At 43.2% G+C, this 20,454-nt stretch overlaps 1 protein-coding gene across 7 annotated transcripts in view; it reads left to right on the forward strand.

Annotated features, from left to right (window-relative positions):
* Positions 1 to 20,454, forward strand: part of CARS2 (cysteinyl-tRNA synthetase 2, mitochondrial) — a 39,498-nt gene that overhangs the window by 13,979 nt on the left and 5,065 nt on the right. For 6 of the 7 annotated variants that reach the window (XR_012633921.1, XR_012633924.1, XR_012633923.1 and 3 more), the window contains exons 8-13: positions 675 to 808; positions 5,148 to 5,215; positions 7,953 to 8,019; positions 13,472 to 13,610; positions 15,586 to 15,709; positions 17,702 to 17,800. Coding sequence is in view for 4 of the 7 variants with exons in the window: in XM_074910313.1 (XP_074766414.1) it covers positions 675 to 808; positions 5,148 to 5,215; positions 7,953 to 8,019; positions 13,472 to 13,610; positions 15,586 to 15,709; positions 17,702 to 17,800 (631 nt within the window). In the remaining 3 variants the exon portion in view is untranslated. Of the gene's footprint in view, positions 1 to 674; positions 809 to 5,147; positions 5,216 to 7,952; positions 8,020 to 13,471; positions 13,611 to 15,585; positions 15,710 to 17,687; positions 17,801 to 20,454 lie in introns of all 7 variants that reach the window. The other variant, XM_074910322.1, reaches the window with a different exon arrangement.

Raw genomic sequence — 20,454 nt, forward strand, 5'->3', positions numbered from 1 at the left:
GCTGGAGCAGTGGGCAGAATATAGCAGCCTTGACTCCTAGTGTTTAACCAGAAAGCATCTAGGTCTGTCCTACTGCTGCCTGAATACATTACTTCCAGCCACCTGTATTTGCAGAGGCCTGTGGCATGCAAGCCCATGGGTGACCTGCACTGATGCATCAGTGCTGTTGAGATGAGGAGTGTCCTTGGGAGATCAGAGGCACTGACACTTTCTTCTGACATTATAACAATATAGGAGTAAGCATTTTCTATTATGTCTGTGAACAGTATTGCCTGAATTCTTACAGAAAAGGTACAAGATGAAGAACAGTAATACCAAATTTACAGAAATGTCCATCTCTTTGGAATTGTTAGGTTTGCAGATGAAAGCAGCTGTCTGATACTGAAACTGTAACAGAACAAGGAAAGGAGATGTCCTGCTTGCCATTCTTTAAGTTAGAAAAATAATTGCTCCTACTAAGGAGAACTAATTGTGGGCAGATATTTGTCCTGTCCATAGTTCTGCTGCAGTTTTGATATCCAAGATCTGTGTCTTGGTTTAAGTCATGTTTTAAAACTCTAGTCATTAAATTGTACACTTAAACTTATGTTGTTTTATCTTACTCTTTTCTGCATTTCTTTTTACAAAAAGCTTTTGTAGTGTTCTGCTTGCTGATCAGGAAAATATTGTTACAGTGCAGTGTTTGGAAAGCAGCTGGACATCCATACCGGTGGAATAGATCTTGCGTTTCCTCATCATGAAAATGAAATTGCACAGTGTGAGGTGTATCATCAGTGTGAGCAATGGGGGAATTACTTTTTGCATTCTGGTAAGTAAAATATTAATCACCCAGGAGGCCTGTACAAATATAATGGTTTGGATTTTTAGGTTTAGCAGTTGTATGGTATCAAAACAGATGCTTTACTACAGTGACCAAGTTCCTGTCCTCACTAAGTGAAGAAACATAAATGAGAGTGAATCTTGAAACTGTAGAATGAGTGTCTATATTAATAAAGCAGTTAGTGAAATATTCCTGAATTTCATCTGAGGAAATCTCCAAATAATAACAGTATATGCATTGCCCATGTACAGCATTTACTCCTAATTAAAAATGTGGAATCAAGAATTTTTCCTGTAGAATCTCATTCCCTTTCATTTGAGTTTCCTCAAAATTTGAGGGTACTCTTTGATAGGCTTTCTTTTTTAATTGTATTTTGGCTGTAACAGTCCTGCAGGAAGGAGGTGAAGATAGTTGATATTTTATGTATGTGTCTATGTAGTTTTCCTAAACCCAGAAATTTCTGCTGTCTTAGAACCAGGACCCACAGCATCTGAAGACAGGGAGTGGAGGTGGCAACTGGACAGGTAGCTGATTGCAAAATTTTAAAAGCATAGAGGTTAGAATAAACCAGTCTTGTTCTCCAACATCTCTCGGCACCAGTTGCTTGTGGGCTTAAAAAGAAGTTTTCAGTAGCCTGCAGAATAAAATAGCATGTATTTGTAAATATGGTGAAAGGCTTTTTAGTCACGATAAGAAAAGACATCTCTACAACTGGAAAATAAGAATGGAAAGAATGCTAAGGTACATGAACTGTTAAACCAACAAAGCTCACAAAGCTGTGATCCTTCAGAGAATGGTATGAGCTGGGATGTTTTCTATGGTTTGAAATCTGAGGGAAGCCTTTCAGGCAGACACTCTGCTGCAGCAACCAACCACTGGATGTTCTGGACATGCATTTCATGTACCCGTAACTTTTAAAATTCTCCTGAGAAGCTGTCTTTTATCCATTAGTAGCATTATGTCCAGTGATGGGTATGAAAAACAAGATTCATGCTCCAGACCAGTTGAGTCAGATGCTTTGGTCTACTCTGGTCAGGCATGGCCAGTGAGGTTACTGGTGGGTAGAGACAAGGAGGTTTGACATCTATGAGCTACATAAAGACCAAGTCACTTGCCTTTTGGCTCTGTAGGAAGGTGAAGACATTGAATCTCATCACTGGTCCCTCCTTAACCTTCTCTAGTGCTCTGACCAACTTCAGTATCTCTCTGCTTTCCTATGGAGTGTGAATGACTTGATACTGGTGTAGTGCATATATGTCACAGAGATTGTCTCTTCCTCCAGGAGTGACCTCGCTGGCTATGCTTGACTAAACTGTACAAAAGTATCTTACTTGGTCTTCAGCATATCATACTGCCTGGCATTATGTAGAACTGCTCCTTGCTGACTTTGCATGACAGTGCTTCAGTGAAGTTTGTGCTGTACAGTGCTTTGAACTACATTGTTGTCTGATGGTACTAGCGCTGTTCCTGTTGATGGAATCCTTGAAATTTGTTCTTCCTGTTGCAGTAATGGTGGTTCTGAATGGTCAGCTGAAGTCAGGTTCAAGCCTACAGTCTCTTTTTTTGCTGAGCAGTACTTTGTGCAAGATGTCTTGGTGAACTCCTTGAGCTGTTTCTCTGAGTATGAGAGCTGCAGTTAAGCCTGTGGTACACTCTGAGAATTACTTGAGGGTTTTTTTTTTATATATATTTTTACTGTGTGGGATGAATATTGAATTCTAGTCTCAGTTCCCAGTGTAGAGCCTATTGTAAATCAATAGCAATTACCCAGAGGCTGGCGCATCCTCCAGGGTGTGTTTTCTTCCTGAAATGCTGGGGAATTCCCTGTGCTTCCACTGAGATGCATTGGTTACTGCCAGGTAGAGCCTTCTGCTGAAAACCACTGTATCTGACTTTTTAAGCTTGTAATTGAAACTGCAGGGGAAAATATTATTTGAAACTAACTAAATAAAGAGGAGTCCATTTTTCTGAAAAAAAAAAAAAAAACAACAAACACCAAAAACCCAAAACCACCACCAACAAAAAAAAAACCCCTGAACTTAATTCCAAGGGCAATTTGTACACTGAGGTTCTCTAGGAGCTGACAGATTACATTCATTAAGTCAAAAAATTTTGCTGGAGGATGATAGTGTGAATTATTTAGGGCAGATGAATCAGCTTCAGAAACAATTTATTCTGGTAACAGACTTCAGAATTTTAGCAGGCTCAGAACTGGAGGAGCAATCCCCATTAGAGGAAGAAAAGCCCTGCACTGGGGATAAATCTTCTTATAAGGACTTTATTTTTAGACTACTTGTACTCTGGGAAGAGCGCCAAGCCAAAGTTATGAAAAACCTTGTACTTTGTGATTCTTTAATGAAATTACTCTAAATGGCTGAAACTCTTAAAGGGGAATATTATTTCAAATTCAGATGTTACCTGTACCTTGTTAGGAAAACACAATCAAACTATTTTAAGCTTATCTGCCTGAAGTTGAGTAAGTCAATATTTAGACACCTTTGCAAGAGAAAAAAAAAAAAAAAAATCGTACCCAGGCTCTTTCCCTTCTTCCAAGAGAAGTTTGTCTGTGGGGTTTTACCTGAGTGGCAGGAGCTGCAGGTGCCTGGTGCCTCTGACAGCCTGAATGTTCTTATTGAAGGCCCTGAGTTTAACTGTGCAGCGGTGAAAATGGCCTCACCTGCCAGCAATCAGGACAAATATGATGAAAATGGGGTTTTGGTTTGATTGTAGGTTTTCTGCTGTAGCTGGATCTGTACCAATAGATCTCTTGATTTCTTTCCTACTCTCCACAGAGTGTGTTGTGCAAACTTAAATTTGCAGGTGGTCAGGATGGGACCACAGGTAGCCTTTTTTTATGGAGAATCCCTGCTGCTTTGAATCATTGTCAGAAATAGCGAAGAAGTGAAACCAGATGCTTTTTGTGTCCATTTACCAGACCTGAGTATGTTGCTTTTGTATCCAGACAAGTGTAATGGGGATTTTATCTGTTTGTGGAAGAGAAGGTGGTTCCAGGTAAGGCTGCAAAAGCAGTGCTGTGCAGAGTAGCACAAAATTCAGACAGCTGCTTGGCCTGCAGAGCAATAAATGCCCCCTCTGCCACAACCTGTAAAAGCAGAAGCATGATCATTTGTTGTTCTTGCAGAGCACTCTGAGCCATCGGTAGCACTGGACTGCCAAATCTGAGAGAATGCAGAGCACTGATGTGATATGAAAGAGTAAGAAAAGTTCATGCTTAGTAATCTGCCTCTAAATATGATTAAGTGATGGATTCTGCAGGTCATGAAGTGCCTGAAAATTACATGTTAGTTGTGGGTGCTCAGTAACTTACAGGATTACCCTTTTATTAGGAGAAGCCAGTTAAGGCTTTTAATATTTCGGAAATGATGCTGAGTAGTCTTTTATTGGCTACGTGTTGGACACCTCTCTGGAGCTGTGAATAATTGATGTTTCCCATCAGTGGTGGTGCTGTGACTAGGATGGACGAGGCTTGGGAGCGTACAGCCTGAGGTTTCCTGTCTTGCTTCAACAGAACTTTGCTGAAGGCCGAGCTCTACATACTCTCCTAAATGTGATGGAGATAGTTAGTTACTGCCTTTTTTCTGTACCCCAGCCCTGCAAACCAATGGTCCATGTAGCTATTGAAAGCTCTAGAAAGGCTCAGAGATAGCATTTTAAAATAAGCTAATTCAAACTAAGAATCACAGATACGTCCCTCCCTACCTTCTTTTTCTTAGTCTCCCAAAGCCTGGAGAAATTGGGAATATGCAAAAAAAATTATTTTATACCTAAGGTATTTTGAACTAGCACAATAAACTTTTGGATTAAAAAATAAGTGTGACAGCCACCAGCAAGTAATAACTACAGAAAATTGTTTGAGTTTCAAGAATATGGTAATGTGAGATCACCAGAAAGTCTTTAAAGGTCTTAAAACATCTCTTGAAAAGTCAAGAGTAACAGGTAAAGTACTTCTCTGAAGACTGAAAAGTATTTGCTTGCTTACTTTCTTTTTTTTATCAGTTTATTATCAGTTCTGAGCAGGGAGACTTTTTTTTCCTTATTAATGTCTCTGCTTGTGGTGGTGATATTTTTTTTTAATTTTTTCTTTTCCTGCGTTTTAAAATTCACTTGGTGAAAGTTGGGTATGGAGAGGTGTGCAGGACTGTAGGCAAAGCTATTGAAAACTGTTGCACTGGAATGGTTGGCACATATCCATTACGGCATGTGCTGCCTCCAGCGTTTTCAGTGTCTCAGTGCAGTCTTTCCCATTCACTCCCCATTCAGAAGCATGCTCATTTATGCTGATTAATCTTTTCTTTTGTTGTTCTAGGGCATTTGCATGTTAAAGGAAGTCAAGAAAAAATGTCTAAGTCATTAAAAAACTACGTAACAATTAAGGTAATTGATTTCCGTGAATTGAAGCAATGTATGTTTGTAATATGTAAATACTAATCACAGCCCTTTTTTGAGAAAACTTTGGGGTATGTGCTTATGCTTCAGCAAAAAACCTGAGGCAGTGTTTCTCTAGTGCTGGTGTACCTGTTATTGTGGATCTGGATGTGGGAAACCCACCCAGATTCAAGGTTTGCTCATATTGTGGATCTTGCTTTGCTGAGAGCATTTGTAGGAGCAGCATTTGTGCTCAATACCAGGCTTCTGCATTATAGGTTTACGGTTGGACTTGCCAATCTCAAAGGTCTTTTCCAACCTAAATGATTCTGTTCTATAGTGATGGGTTCTCATCTGTCTGCTCATAACAGTGCATATGCTTTTGGGACTTAGAAAAGAGCAGACATTTTTCTTTGTTCTGCTTTAGGTAAAATGGGACATAGTGTCAGGAAGCTATTGGGTGTCCCGTAACCACACTATGCCAGCAGTCTCTTGTATTCCCCCTTTATTTTTATACTGTGACCTTGCTGATGCACAGAGCTTTGTCTTTTAGTTCCTACAAGCCAAGTCCTGTTTTAATGTGTCCCAGAGTTTTTGGTGTAGCCCAGAGCAGGGTCTCTCTGCCAGGCACGTGGGATGCAGCTGTGCTTGTCACTAGGGTGGCTCCTGTGGTGGCTGACACCTATTGCTAAAAGTGGGTAATTTCTTTCCTTTAGACAAAGCTTGAGAAGCTGTTTCAGCACATATGTTCCCCTTTGCCCTCTTGGCAGGCTTAATTAAAATCCCTTTAAAATGGAGTTCAGTGTGAGCTGCATTATTCTTAATTCTCCTGATGTTGTCTGGGTACAGTTAAGCCCTGTATCCCCCAGGAATATTTACCTGTTGCTCACAATTTTCACAGAAATTTACCAAATCTCAGCAGATGTGGTGGACAGGCTGGAGAAATGACCACAAACACCATGCATGCAGTTAAAAATAATGTATAAAAACATTCCCCTCCACGTCTGTGATGGGACTTCTTTGTGTTGAGAAAACAAAAACTTCAAGCCCTGTCCTTCTTCCCTTGTCGGTCCTTGCTTTTAATTTCTGCCCTTAGACACAGCTAACAAGCTAACTACTAATCCTTCCCTGTAAGCGATTTTCAGTCCAGTGAAAGAAAATTCTTCCTGTACAGCCTTCCTGCATTTTGAAAGTTAAGCCCTACATGGAAGTTTTTATGCAGCTCCAAAAGAGGGGAGGCCTGTCCAGGACCTTCCCTTGGTCCTGCTGGCAGCCATCTGCATTCCAGGCCATCACCCTCAGCACAACTGCCCTGCATCTTCTGCATCCAGCTGCTCTGTTTTCCCTCCCCCATGTCTCCCCTTCTCTGATTTTTTTCTGGGTTTGGGTCTTTTTTTGTTGTTGTTGTTTTGGGGGGTTTTGTTGGTTTTTTTTTTAATAGTATTAATTCTGGTCCCCAAAATCAAGCATGTTACAGTAACGCATGATTGAGCAACTTGTTTTGAAAGAGCTGTGATACTTACTCTGTACTGTTTTTAACAAAATGCAGAATTGTTTTTTCCAGTTTGAATAGTCCTTTCCCAAATACGGATTTATTTCTGTACTTTACTCATTCTACCTCCTGTATATTAGCGTAAAGCTTCTGGACACATTGGGTACACTCAGTTATATAGAGTTGATTTAAAATAAATCCCAAAAAACCCACCCACCAAAATAAGCAGTATCACTGTCTATTCCTTGATTTAGCTTGCCCTGATTGCCTCAATTATTTCTATTTTCACTCGAGAGGCAGCACATTGCTGACGCTCTGCTACCTTCAGTGTTCAGGCTGGTTTCGTCTGGTAGCAGAAGCTAAATTTCGAAATGTGCATCTTTAAGCAGATGACACTTTCCATATTTTCTCACATGTGCTGACTTTTCTTTATGATTTTCTATTTCAGTGGCACTTCAGTGTTACAAACTTACCATCATCAATTTGCAGATTTAAAAAAAAAAAAAAGGCAGGAATGCAGTGTTCACAGTTAATGTGCCACAGTGTCCAGCCTTGCTGAGAGCAGAGTTTGGAAGTGATTGATCAGTGTACCTTCCAAGCATTTAAATAGTTCTTTATACTATTAGTGTAAATTAATTACACTAGTAGTAATACTAATAACTTACTATTTACTGTAGCAAATTATTTGTAAAGCTAGATAAATATTAGGGTGAAATTAATGAGATTTCATAATTAACACCAATAACTTCTTAGGAATATTAAAAAAATAATAAAAATTTTTGTTCGTGCTCTGTTTTTCTTCATATTCTAGTCCTGTAGAAAAAGTACACTTATTTTCTTTTTCAAGAAACCTTTCTGTTTGTTCATAAAGTTTGCAAAACTCTACTGTCCTTTCCTGTAAACTTGTATCCTAATCTTAGTCTGGTAATTTCAGTTTGGGTTTTTTGCAAAGGTCTTTATACAGTGTGTGTTTAATCACAATTACAAAGTACTTTTCACTGTCTTATGTTTACATTGTGTGTATATATATATGTATGCACATTTATTTTATATGGAATTAGAATTTTTTCTTAGTTTAGACTCTAAACCAGTGTTATAATTTAAAGCTTTTTGCCTATCTTAAACTACAAAGATGGGTTATTTGTCATGTTAGTTTGTCTGAAATAAGATGTGAAACTAGTGTAAGGGGGTGGATCAACTGCAGAAAGGGTTTGATATAAAACTAAAGCTGTATTTTTTGTGGATGGAGTTTAGGATTTCTTGAAGAAATTTTCATCGGATCAATTCAGGATGTTTTGTTTGCGCAGCAGGTACAGCTCAGGTAAGGAAAAACCCCACCTTTTTCGTTGAGATATGCACGGCTTTCCCCACATGCTTGCCAAGCTGGCAGGACAGTGGTGCAGTGGTGGAGTGGGCTCTCCCCATGGTGCCTCACCTTTCCCCTCTGGTATGTGGAAAGGTTGGTGGTGCTCTGTGGGGCTGCTCTTCGGCTTTCACTTTAGAAATGCATCTTTACCGAGCACAGTATGTAGCCATTCATCTAAATACCTTCCTGAGATGCAGTTAATTGCAACTCTCAATTAATTGCACCTTCAATTAATGAATTACCTCCATATCTGATTTGCATCTGCTGCAGTCACTTACATTTCAGTCACGATCAGCTGTTTTTGGAGATGTGTCTGGGTAGAGCTCTGCCTTACATTCCCGTAGGGTATGACAAGGGCTTGCTAATAACTTTTTTATCTCCCTGCTGTGTTATCATTTTTTGTCCCGTGGAGTTACTGAGTGTTCAAGCAGTTCTGTGGTGCAGTGCAGCTTGCTTACACCAGCACCTGATAACCTAATGATCATCTTAGCCTGGCAAACTGGTGGTGGGGACAGGCGTTGGAGCTGTTGTCTGCTCCCCTGTTGCCATGGTTTAACCCCAGCCAACAGCTAAGCACCACACAACCGCTAGCGCACTCCTTCCCCCTCCCAGTGGGATGGGGGGGAGAACCGAGAAAAAAGTAAAACTTCCAGGTTGAGATAAGAACAGTTTGATAATTAAAATAAAATGTAATAATAACAAAATATAATAATAGTAATGAAAAGGAAGATAATGAAAAGAGAGAGAAATAAAACCCATGAAAAGACAAGTGTTGCACAATGCAACTGCTCACTACACGCTGACTGATGCCGGAGCAGCGATCTGCCCCTCCCAGCCAACTCTCACCAGCTTATATATGGAGCATGATATCCTATGGTATAGAATATCCCTTTGGCTAGTTTGTCAGCTGTCCTGGCCATGCTCCCTCCCAGCTTCTTGTGCACCTGCTTGCTGGCAGAGCATGGGAAACAGAAAAATCCTTAACTTGGGATAAATGCTACTTAGCAACAACTAGAACATCAGTGTGTTATCAACGTTATTCTCACACTCAATCGAAAGCACAGCACTGTACCAGCTACTAGGAAGAAAATTAACTCTATCCCAGCCAAAACCAGGACACTTGTCTATACGTGGTGTTTCCAGCAGACAGATGCTACTTTGAACTGGAAGAGGTTTTCATACGGATAGAGTTTTTACCAGTTTATTGCAGCCTGCCAAAAAGCAAATGATAATTCTCTAACCACTACTGGGTCATCTGGCTTGTTGGCTGTCTTGGCATGGTAAGGGGATGGTGGAACACAGGGCAACACCCGCTGCATTACTTCAGTGGTCCTGTAGTTGCCTCAGATAAAGCACCTCTAGCAGTGTGACTGGGAGAGCTGGCATGGTTAGGGCTCTGTGGCTTTGCTAGTGTCTGTCAGCATGCAGTCATTGGACTGAGAAGGCTTTTTGCTTGTTAATACCTCTAGCTGCTTGCAGGAGCCACCCATCTGGTGTTCCTGGTGGAGCCTCCCTCTCCTAAAGCAGCTGAATGCATTGGGAATGCCATATATCCCTGAAATATTCTGAAGCATGGGGCAGTAAGGAGACTGCTGGTTATTAACGGCCATCTCCACCATGGTAGGAAGGGAGGAGAGGATCCAGGTAGGAGGTCTGCTTCAAAGCAAGCCCCTATTGGGAGCAGAAGAGGGGACAGGCAGTGAGGAGCACTGCCACGCTTGAGGCGGTGGGATGGTGGCATGCCTGGCTGTTTCGAGGTGATGCTACAGGATGGTGGCACACCTGGCTGTTTCCTCTGGGTCTCTGTTAGGATATGAAATAGGTTGTGCACACATGAATGGCTCCCTAGCTGCAGCTGGAGGCACTTGGGAGTCTCAAACAGATGTGTATTTAAAACAAAACAAGAAAAAAGGCTAACCCCTACAACACTACCATGTATGTTTTTCCTGAAAACAAGCCAAATGGCTGGCAATTTCTAAGCTTGCCTCAGGGCAAGGAATGGCGCTGGAGACCTGCAGCAGGGCTGCCTCGTGCCTTGTCTGCGGCCTGTCAGCTGGCTGCATTTGGACCTCTGCGAGAAGGATGTGACCCTTTTTTTGGCCTTACTTCTAGGTTAAACACCTTCCCGTGATAAAAACAGAGAGCTACGTGTGCTAATATATGTGGCTTTGATGAAATGCTGTGGTGGTGTTATGTCAGACTATAGTACCAGTAAACCAGCTGGCAGATAAGGATTGCTTGAAGGTCTGCTGTGCTTGCCACCTCCACCTTATGAGGTAGGGTGCAGTTATTTGCTGCCAGAGTCAGTCCCTGCTGAGCCAGGTATTTACTGTGCAGCCTGTCGGTTTATCTCCCTGCTTTCAATTCACTTTGGTCTAAAGATAGGTTTACTACACTCCTTTGCGTCTTGCTGTCAGCTTTCTAAATATTTTTATTAAAGTGAGATCTCAAGCACTTTCTGTTTGTTCCTAAAATGTTTTTTGTAGCCTAAACCTGTTGGTGATGGTTCCTGCTATCCCTGCCTATGAAGGAGAGACTTTTGTATTAGATAAAATCCAGGTTTGGGAGATTGGGTGATGTTACCATGCTTATTGGATCGAGCCTGTAAAAGATCTTCACAAGCATGTGGATGAGGACAATGCCTGATGGTTGGGAATGGCTCATGCTTGGTGCTGTGGTTTACATGAGTCTTGGGCTTGGAATGGGCCTTTTCTGTGGTCTGGACTACCCCCTGCCTGTGTGTGTGCTGATGGGTACCTGGGGACAAACATGACTTCAGGGGCAGGAGGTGCCCCTCCTGTGGGGCTACTGTCCCAGGGAGGATAATGCTGGTTGCCTTGCTTGTGGGGGAGAGGAGAAGAGTCAGAGGGAAGAGATTATGGTGCAGAACATCACCCTTCTATAACGTGTCTCTGCAGGGGCTCCCTCTGCTCCATTGCCCCCTCTCATTGCTCAGGCTGGTGGGACAAATCTGCTCACGGTTGAGCTGAGCTCTGGGGACAGTGGTGGTGATCCGGACCTTCTGCTTTTGCTGGTGCCTCTGGCTGTCCCCTTCTTGACCTGAATCACCAACCTTCAGCCCACCTGGGGCTGTTGGGAAGAGAATTTTTCTAGGTGCCATAGGCAGCAGCATAGTGCCCCACCACCAACATGCCTGCTAGGGTGCTTCTGGGTGCAGCTTAAAAGGAGAGGTACTGTCTCTGAGGCCCCATGAGACTGTGTTGTGAGACACTGCTTTTCCTCCTGCATCTCATCAGCAGGGGCTTTGCTTAATGCAGTTAGGTGGAGGGGCTGTGAGCCTGCTTCAGGCAGTGGGACTCTGTCCCCAGAATGCTCTCCTGGTCACCAGAACCACTTCAGTGATTTTGTGAACCCGAGTGAAGTGTAACATTTTGGTCCCTCTGGTCTTCGATTACTTCCTGGTGCTAATAAACATATGTTTTGTAATTTGATGATGCCCTCAGTGGCAAAGGAGGGAAGGAGTAGGGAGTATGGTGAAAGACTGATGGAGCCAGGCTTGCCTGTGCCACGCTGTGGGTTTGCAGTGCCTGCAGGCGGTGGTTTAGGAGAATGCCGTGAAGTGGGGAAGAAGAATGGCTTTAATCAAAGCGGGCTTCATCAGAATGAACTTTCATCAAGTATTCCTTGTGGAGTTCCTGTAACCAGGGTAATCAGTTGAGTAGTCTTAGTGGATATAAATGATCTTTTTCAAGATCTCACTGTTTTCTAAAAGTCTGTACGTAGCTTGGGGTTTTTTTAAAGCTTAATTTTAATGAGGCAGCAATGCAGATTTTTAATTTCACACAAGCAGAAAATCTGACAAATACAGGTCCAGACTTATGCCTTAGTTATACTGGGATAAATCCTACAGAAAGTCTGTTTAAACAGTTAGGCTAATGGAACAGAGATCAGGCTGCTTCTGTCCTCTTAGATCTGTTCCCTTGCTCAGACTGCCTGCTTTAAAGAGTCGATGTGTCTGGGCAGCACGGGGTAATTGCACAAAGCAGTTGGCTGTGATGTATGTGGGAGCGGGGGTGAGATGGATGTGGAAAATACACGCGATGCTTATTGTTGATATTAGGAATACGCTGCAAGCTGTACTTTGGATGTACCTTAGTGCACAGGTCAGGCGTAAGTTAATGAAGCAGTACTGCACTGACTACAAATGGTGCTTTGATTCAAGTAATCAGCTCTGGTGTGATATTGTGGAAAGGGGTTCATTTAAACTTAGGCCTGTCCTTGATGGACACAACTTCCACCAGGAAGTTGTCTTGTGTGGGGCCTGAGTGCTCTTCTGCAGAAAATTGCACATTACTATGCAAATAAAAGAATTGCCTCCTGCTGATGGCAGCTCACAGTAAGTGTGGTGGGGCCAGTCCAGCACCTGCGCTTCTGAGGACACAGGCAAGGTGAGAGGAGCCTGCTTAACCCTACACCAGAGAAGTGGACACTGGTAGTTCCCAAAGCATAGTTGCCTGCTGAAGCTGGAGTCCTGCTGCGTGCAGAGATGGTGTCCACGTGCACGGATGTCATGTTTGTGCAGGGGCTAATGTCGTCTTACCAGTTGGTGGAAGAGAAGCACTGTGCGGTTAGGAGATCTCATCATAAAGCAGAGCTCTGCTTAGGGTGCAATGAATTATTTACGTTAAGGTTTTATCTTTCTTTCCAGTGACTGTAAGAGGTTTAGATGTGTGTAAGTTGGGTGTGATGAATCCTATCCCAGACATGCCCTTACGAGTTTAAGCAATTTGTATTTTCTCTAATAGTCACCTTTGATATGGCCAATTTAGCTTTGATAGTGTGAGGGAATTGTATATCTAGTACAGAATCTAGACTGCAAAATTTTAGATCCGTTTAGATTTTAGGTGCTGTTGAAGCAGCCCTTTAACTGTAAGTGCCTGTATTCCTCACAGTCAGTGATGAGGGTTAGGTCTCTTAGAGGTCTCCAAATACAGTTTGTGTCTACCTAAATCAGAATAGGAACAAAATTAGAGATCAAAGGTATGTCTTGCCAACTTAAATGGGGGAGAGGATGCTTAGAAATATATCCAGTCTAAATGCTTTGGAGTAATAACTTCACAGTGAGATTCAATAATGGGGAAAAAAAAAAAAAGTCAAGTAGCTATTGCTTCAGTTAGCTTCCAGACACTTTTTGAATCAGGCTGATACCTCTCTAGTAGGTTATACTTTGTCATATGTAATGATTGTCTTTTATATTGGTTTAATTCACCTAGTGCTCATGAAAAACAGAATTTTTTATTAAATGCGCAATTAATTGTAAGAAAAGTTTGCTATGAGAAATAATAATAAACTTTTCCTGGAATGACTTGGTCTCAGAGTGTCATTCGTATGTATGACAGGCAACATCCTCTCTATCCTAATGCCCAAATAATATTTTTTTTCTTAGCAATAGAATTTAGTGATGAGAGCATGGATGATGCAAAGCACCTTCTTCAAGCAGTCTCCTCATTTATTAGAGATGCAGATGCTTATATAAAAGGACAGCTGGTATGTGACCCTGTTAGAGAAGACATACTGTGGGAAAGGTAAGTGTGCATCCTGTATCTTAAAGATTGTGATTATGTGAGCAATATTTTGCAACAGGCTCAGAGGGCTGAGCAGTATAGCATTCTGAGTTTTGTTTAAGAAACAGGACAAGGAGGACTGAGAAGCAGTCTTCCCTGCTAGCCCTCACCAGGGGCAGCTTTTTTTTTCTTCTTTTTCTAGTCAGCTGCTTTTCCTTGCAGTCTGCTCCACTTAGTTCATTGTATTTTTAAAATCCATGTTATTTATCTAGCGTGCCTTCCTAACACAGGCACCTTTGACCTTCTTGAGTGGTGTAGAAGGCAGAGCTATGACTGAAGTTGTGAGGCTGCCCAGTTTGTAAGTAGAATTGTACATTAATGACTGAAAAAAAAGATGACGAATGGGAAGTAACACACCTTGGGCATGTGAGCCTGTAATCAAGCTGGCTGGCACTGTGGCATGCAGCAGAGGAGAGAAGGGATTGCTAAGGAACTGGCCAGGGGCAGAGATGTCAGAGGGACAGACGAAATTACGGTTGTGACTCTGACAGTGACGAGGAGAATCTCCTTTGGAGTCCCTTAGGAAAACCAGATCATCTTCCAGGAGAGAGAGAGACGTGCTGTGTGTTGGGTGCAAAGCTGAGAATACAAAGCCCAGTACTCTGGAGTCAGGATAAGGAGGGATGTCGAGTGCCCTAAAGCGATCTGTGTGCTGGCAGCTCTGGGATGTAGGATCAGAGGAGAAATGGCCTGTGCTGTAAAAGTGAGAGTGTGGGCACCTTGCTGTCGGGAGCTTGTGGCTGCACAGACTAAGGCTTGCAAGGGGCACTGGAACGTGTTAAAGGGAAATGGAGTTGAATAAGCTAGTTGTGGTATTTGGCAAAAGCAAGTCCTTCAGCAGAAGGCTGCAGGAGGCCTGTTGGTGAGAGATAAGTCTGAGAGATGTGAGGTGTGTAAGGAAGTTGAAATGGATTGTCAGCGGGGGGACATGTGGGAGGGCACAACTTGTGAAGTTCTTAATTATGAAAGAGGAGAAGTGGAAGCTTGCAGGCAAGAATGTTGGGAGGAATGAGTTAGGGCAGCAGCCATCTGATATCTGAGGGGAGGCAGGCATGGCAGGCAAAACCACTCAGAAAGCAGGGTTCAGGAGAGCCCCAGAGGTGCTAGGAAAGCTTGAGGTTCCCTAGGTCACCTTGCTCCCTGAGCTTCATTGTGAAATGGCATCCTTGGGTCCAGTTTGCCTATTGCTGTTGAGGTCTGGTTCACCTGGCTGTGTGCAAGAGCAGCCACCAGCAGCTGTTAGCAGCTCGCCATTTATTCCTGCTGCTGTCTGGATCCTCCTCTTGCTCGCAGCAGCGGGCAGCACTGGTTCTGCGGTGATGAGTGCTGGTTGCCCACTGGCTTTTGGCACTGTTACATGAATGGTCCCACCAGACCTTTCCGTCCGGGCCAAGCTGAGTAGAGTCCTGGGGCTGGGGTCAGGCTTGCCTGGGAGATGAGGAAGCAGTGCCTGCTTCTGAGCTGGATCCTGCCAATGGGACTCCTGGGCGACCCCAAGTCAGCTCTCTTGCCAGGCACCGGAGGGATGCATGTGATGTGGCTTTGGGAGATAAGCATGCTGTTAGCATGAAAAAAATGGGCTACTGGGAAAAAAAAGAACTTCGCAAAATCTTTAATGTGCTTAATATCAACCTCATTTTCCATCTGTGTTTAAATGAGTAAGGCAAGCCTTGCTCTGCCACTGTTGGCTCCTGTGATTAACCATGTATTTATTGAACGGATGTAGCACTTTGGGTTTTGACATGCATCAAGTTTTTCCCTTCACAGCTGAAAGATGTATTCTCCCTGATCAGTGTAGCGTTGTCCATCATAGGACAGCTAGCAAGGAAATGACAGTGTCCTTTCGATGACTCCCTCTGGCTGAATAACTGATGAATTCAGCCTACTGCTGGCATCTTGTTTGTCTTATCTTAAACGTTACCTTTTCTTCTTGAAGGCTAGCCAACACAAAAGTAACCGTGAAGGCTGCGTTTGCAGATGACTTTGACACCTCCAGGGCTGTTGCAGCAATTATGGACCTCATTCACCATGGCAACAGACAGCTTAAGGCTGTTACTAAGGTAACCCATTAGGATACAGAGATCAGAAAATGACAGCTGTCCACTGTCCTACTGTTTAATGCAGACAGATTAGTTTATTGTTCACATAAGAAACCAGCAGAAACAAAGCTCCATAAATTGTTGACCTTAATGGTGCCCATTTGTCCTGACCGTATCACAGGAATTGTCTACAGCTATTGTTTTGTGCTTCCTTGTGTCCAAAGGATGTTTCTTTCCTGCTACCCTACATTATTTATACCGAAGGTTTTTTGAAAGGCCTGAAGCCATTGTGGCATGCTGCTAATTTTAGTGCTGGCTTTATGTTCTTACTCTGCTTCTTTGCTTAATACCCGTGCACAGAAATCAACCTCAATTAGGAAATGGGGGGTGGTGGTTGCTGCGGGGACTTTGGCAGGCAGTCCCAGGTGCACGGGGCAGTCGTGGTGAGTTCAGCTTTGGGGACTGAGTGGCTTCTGCTGTCAGCAAATTATAACTGTGGCCTCAGCACGCCTGCGTGAGTCCATCTTCAGATGGCTTTTGGCAAATTGAGACTCTGTTAAGGTCTCTCGATGTTGACACAAAGGAGGTGTCTGGTAAGGGCGTGAGCAGTAAACACAGTCTGAAGCACTTCTGGGTCTCCTTTTACCAACAACTCCCTTCCTTGCTCAAGGCGAGCAGCTCAGCCTTATTGCTGTGCTCCTTGATTGCTCGTGTCATCGCTTCCACTGTGTTTGTGCTGTAAAAGAAATGTTGAGTACGTAGTAATAACTCATGTTAAGAGAGAATTAGCCTGGTGGTCTAGAAGTCCTGCTGCCCTCCTGGCCCTTTTGATGCTGGCTTTAAATTCTGTCCTTAGCCTTATCTTTACAAAATGACTCTGAGCAAATCCCTGACCCAAACCATTTTTTTCAGCAGGGGTCTGTAACAGCATTAACACTCCTAAATAGAAGTAGCCTTATTTTGCCAGTGGTTGCATGTTTCCCCTGAATTCTTTCTGTCGGTCATTTTGTTGAGAATTGGATGGGATATTTGCGGGGCAGCTGACTCAGGTTTCTGGTTGCGGTGGTGGAGCTTTTCTGGGTGCAGCCCAGCTGTCTGAGCGTTACCTCTTGCTGACTGTGCGCATAGTTTTTCTCCTTAAGAACTGTGAGTAAATTCACATAAACATAACTACTCCTTCCTCTCTTTAACCTTCTTGCCATTCTTACCTTAGGTGGCATGTTCCCATTTCTTTCCCTCAGTGGTCCGCTTCAGCTCCTTCCAGTTCAGATCTTTTGCAAATTGTAGGTTGTTTCTTATCTCAGGCTCTAATGGAGATGTCTGATAAAATCAGTACCAGGTGCTAATTTGGTTGTGTATGTCATGACTTTTTTTTTTTTTTTTTGGTAAGGATTAGTCCTTTAAATTGCTTCTCAGTCTATCATTTAATCTTGATTTAATTTTTTTTCTCTGTGAAATAAATACAGAGGCAAGAAAGAAATACATGTGTTCTTAAAAACACTGTTCTGTTGCTGCTGCTGGTGGTTGCTGGTGCTATTGAGGCATGACAAAATGCCATAAGCTATCTCAAAGCAGTCTTCATGTTGCTTGAATCAATAAGACACTCAAAAAAGGATTAAGGTGGTTTTTTTTTTAATAATTTATTTTATAGGTGCCCTTGAAGCTGAGATTTTGTTCTTTTATTTTGTTTTCATACACACAGCCCTTTCATGCCCAGAAGTGCTATTTTTAGGTCTAATTTATTGCGTGCATGTAATGTGTGGCAGCTTCACACATCTCTTCACTGTGTGCTGGTAATAAGCTCTTCCCCTCCCCCGTTTACTTAAATCTTTTCCCTTTGTGTTGTGAGGTGCTTTATATCTCTGTAAAAGTTCCCATCTGGGCAGGTGTTACTGGTGGAGGTAGATCTATATAATTAGTAATATTTTTCCCTTGTGGATTAGGCTCTAGAAAGATGCTGAGTTCTGTAATATGTATTGACTGGACAATCTCTTTTGAGTGTTTTTTAAACAGGATGCTGGATCTCCTAGAAGCTGTGTTGTGTATGGAAGCATTATTTCGTATATAGAAGGCTTTTTTAATGTCCTTGGGATGTCCTTTGGAGAAAGACAGGTATGAAACATCTCTTCTGTGTGTATAGTATATGGTAGCAGCACCAGTGTTATGTTTTATAGGACGCTTTCTGAAAGCACCAGATGTTAACGAAGTTATTTATGGTTTTAGTAAACCTTTCTGCACTGCTTGGGGTTTCTGCCATGACGTCTTAGGAGAGCATGTGAGCAGGTGGAATGAAGAGTGGGCTTTTTGTCTTCTTGGAGGTACTCCTGTGTGACGTCTGTATCAATTGTGCTGTGGAAATGAAAGTCTGAGGAATGAAACAAGAAGAAGTTAGCATTGAAGGCCTTTAAGTTCGTCGTGTTCTGCGTCTGGCTTTCCCTGGCTCTTCCTCTTCTTTCTGATGGTTGTACCCAGGCTGACTGGGATAGCCATATGAGTATTTGTGGTTGTGACCTCCCCTGCACAGCGGGAGCTGGGTCCAACTCTGTAGAAAGTCAGGGTTCGGGGAAGGGGGCTGGTCTGCCTTGAGCTGTAGTGGGGGGGGCTGTTGTTGGAAATACTTAGCGTATCTTCTAGTACTTGGAAAGGTAGGGGTGGGGAGGGGGGAAAAAAGGAGAGAAAAGCTTAAAGCAAAGTACTGCACAGGGAAGAGAGTGATAAATATGGAGGTGATATCCTGATGTACGGAAGGAGAGCATTTAAAATAGCACAAGGTGTTGTAGACTAGCAGGCTGTTACGTGCTCCTCTGCTGCTTAAATCTGGAGCTGAATACAAACAAGTTAAAAACTTTCTTTAGAGAAGCTGTTCTGCAGAAATTTCTTTTGGGGAGGGGGAGAAGAGGATAAGAAAATGTATTCATCCTTTGAAAGTCAGGCAGCACAGCAATAAATGCATTTATTTACTTTGCCTCTTTGTGGATTTTTCCACAAAATTTCCTTCATAACAGCAGTTGGATGTGATTTGGCTGTGTGTTACTGCTCATAACCCATGGTTTGACGTGTTAATTTTTAGTGGTGTACTAAACACTTTTATTTGTCTGTAAGTTGGATGGCGAAGTCGTTCCTTCAGATTCTGGGCTGTGTGTGTGTATGCAGGTGCCTGCTGCACCTATATTTTTGCTGAAACAAGTGTCTGAATGCTTTTCTTTTTTGTATGCTGTGCTAGTTTCTCTGGGGCAGCAGGGTCAGCAGAAGATGTTGGTGTGAGGTCGGCAGGAAGGAGGAGCAGCATCTCGGACTCTTCTCTGTCCCTCTGCTCTTCCAGCTTCCACTAAATGTATCAATCAAAACCTTCATCAGAAAGGTCTGTGGGCTGCCACAAGCTACTAAATAAAATGGTGCAGGGGGTGTTCTCTGACCTCAAGGCCAGACACAACAGCTCCGTGTCCGATCTTCCTTGCCCCTTAGCCAGGTGGCCCCAGGCATGCAGCTTGCCGGGAGCAGTCCCTGACCACTGCTGGTCCTGGCATGTGGGCTGTCTGGGAGAAGGCTAGCTGGCTTGGCTGCTGCTGTGCTAACCATTTAATGTAGAGGCTACAGGGAACGGTGTTTGGGCCCTCTTCATTTGAATATTTGCATATAGCCTGTGGGTCTGTCTTCCTCTTAAGATGGGATTCATCTCAGTTAATTAGCCTTACAGTTTAATGTAGCTGCCTGTGCTTCTGCAGTAGTCGGAGAGAGAGGCACTGCTAAGGGACGCTTGGGCTGGTGGTTGTATAAAATAAGATTGCCTGTTTCTCCCTCTGCATTGGTAAGAGAAGGAGCTTGGACAGCCACAGGCAGGTAAGATGAATCCACCTCAAAAGATGATGGCTGGAAACTGTCCTGCCTGTTTTAGAGCTGGGGAACAAAGGTGAGGGCTTTTGCTCTGCCAAGGAGTTCTGTATTGGGGGTGCAGCAAGGGCCAAATTGCTGTGTAAAACTGCTTACAAGCTCTTTTGGATTGGTTGGTACTGCAGGAGAAATTAGAGATCAGCCCTGAGAGGCTACACAGTGTTTTACATCGAAATCGGATTGGTTCATCTCCTAAAGCTGCCTCTCCTTTTGGAGGATCTTGCCTTGTGTCATGAGTGGGTGCTTGGTTTGAGCTTTGGCAGTGGTGTTTGTAGAGGTGTGTTTCTTGCTCCTCTCATCATTTGTCTTTCCTCTCCCATCTGTATATAAGCACTTAACCTGCTCAGGTTACAATGGAGCATTTCTGGCACTTAAATTTATTACCTTCTTTAATCTCATAAACTACTTTAGTATGTTCACGTGTTTTGAAAGTTTGGGGAATTTGCTGCCTTTTATGACAGTGGAGAGCACTGAATATCTCACACTCTGTATCTTCAATAGTGTCCCCCTCACCTCCTTCTCCTCCTCTTTGTTTGCTTCAGTCAGTGACCTCTGAAACTACTCCCTTTCATTTCCATCCTGCTGTTCGGTGACTAAATACAGTCCCCTCTGGCTTTAATTACTCAGCTGCTCTTCTGCTCCCAGTCGAGAGTCGCTGCCAGCAACTTCACCCCCCTGGCTTCGGTGTATTTTACATTTCACTGCTCTGTTGTCTGTTCCTCCTCTTGCGTCTTGGTGATAAAATGCCGCAATGGCGTTTTCTTGTTTGTTGCCTCCCCCTTAGGAGTTTGCCTCTAATGAGAAACAGGGTTGGCTTCTCTGCTGAGAGCGAGACCAGGAGCCTGGCTGTGCCAGCACCGAGGAGTGGCCTTCCT

Source organism: Athene noctua, chromosome 1 (genome assembly GCF_965140245.1).
Source record: "Athene noctua chromosome 1, bAthNoc1.hap1.1, whole genome shotgun sequence".
NCBI classification, from domain to species: domain Eukaryota; kingdom Metazoa; phylum Chordata; class Aves; order Strigiformes; family Strigidae; genus Athene; species Athene noctua.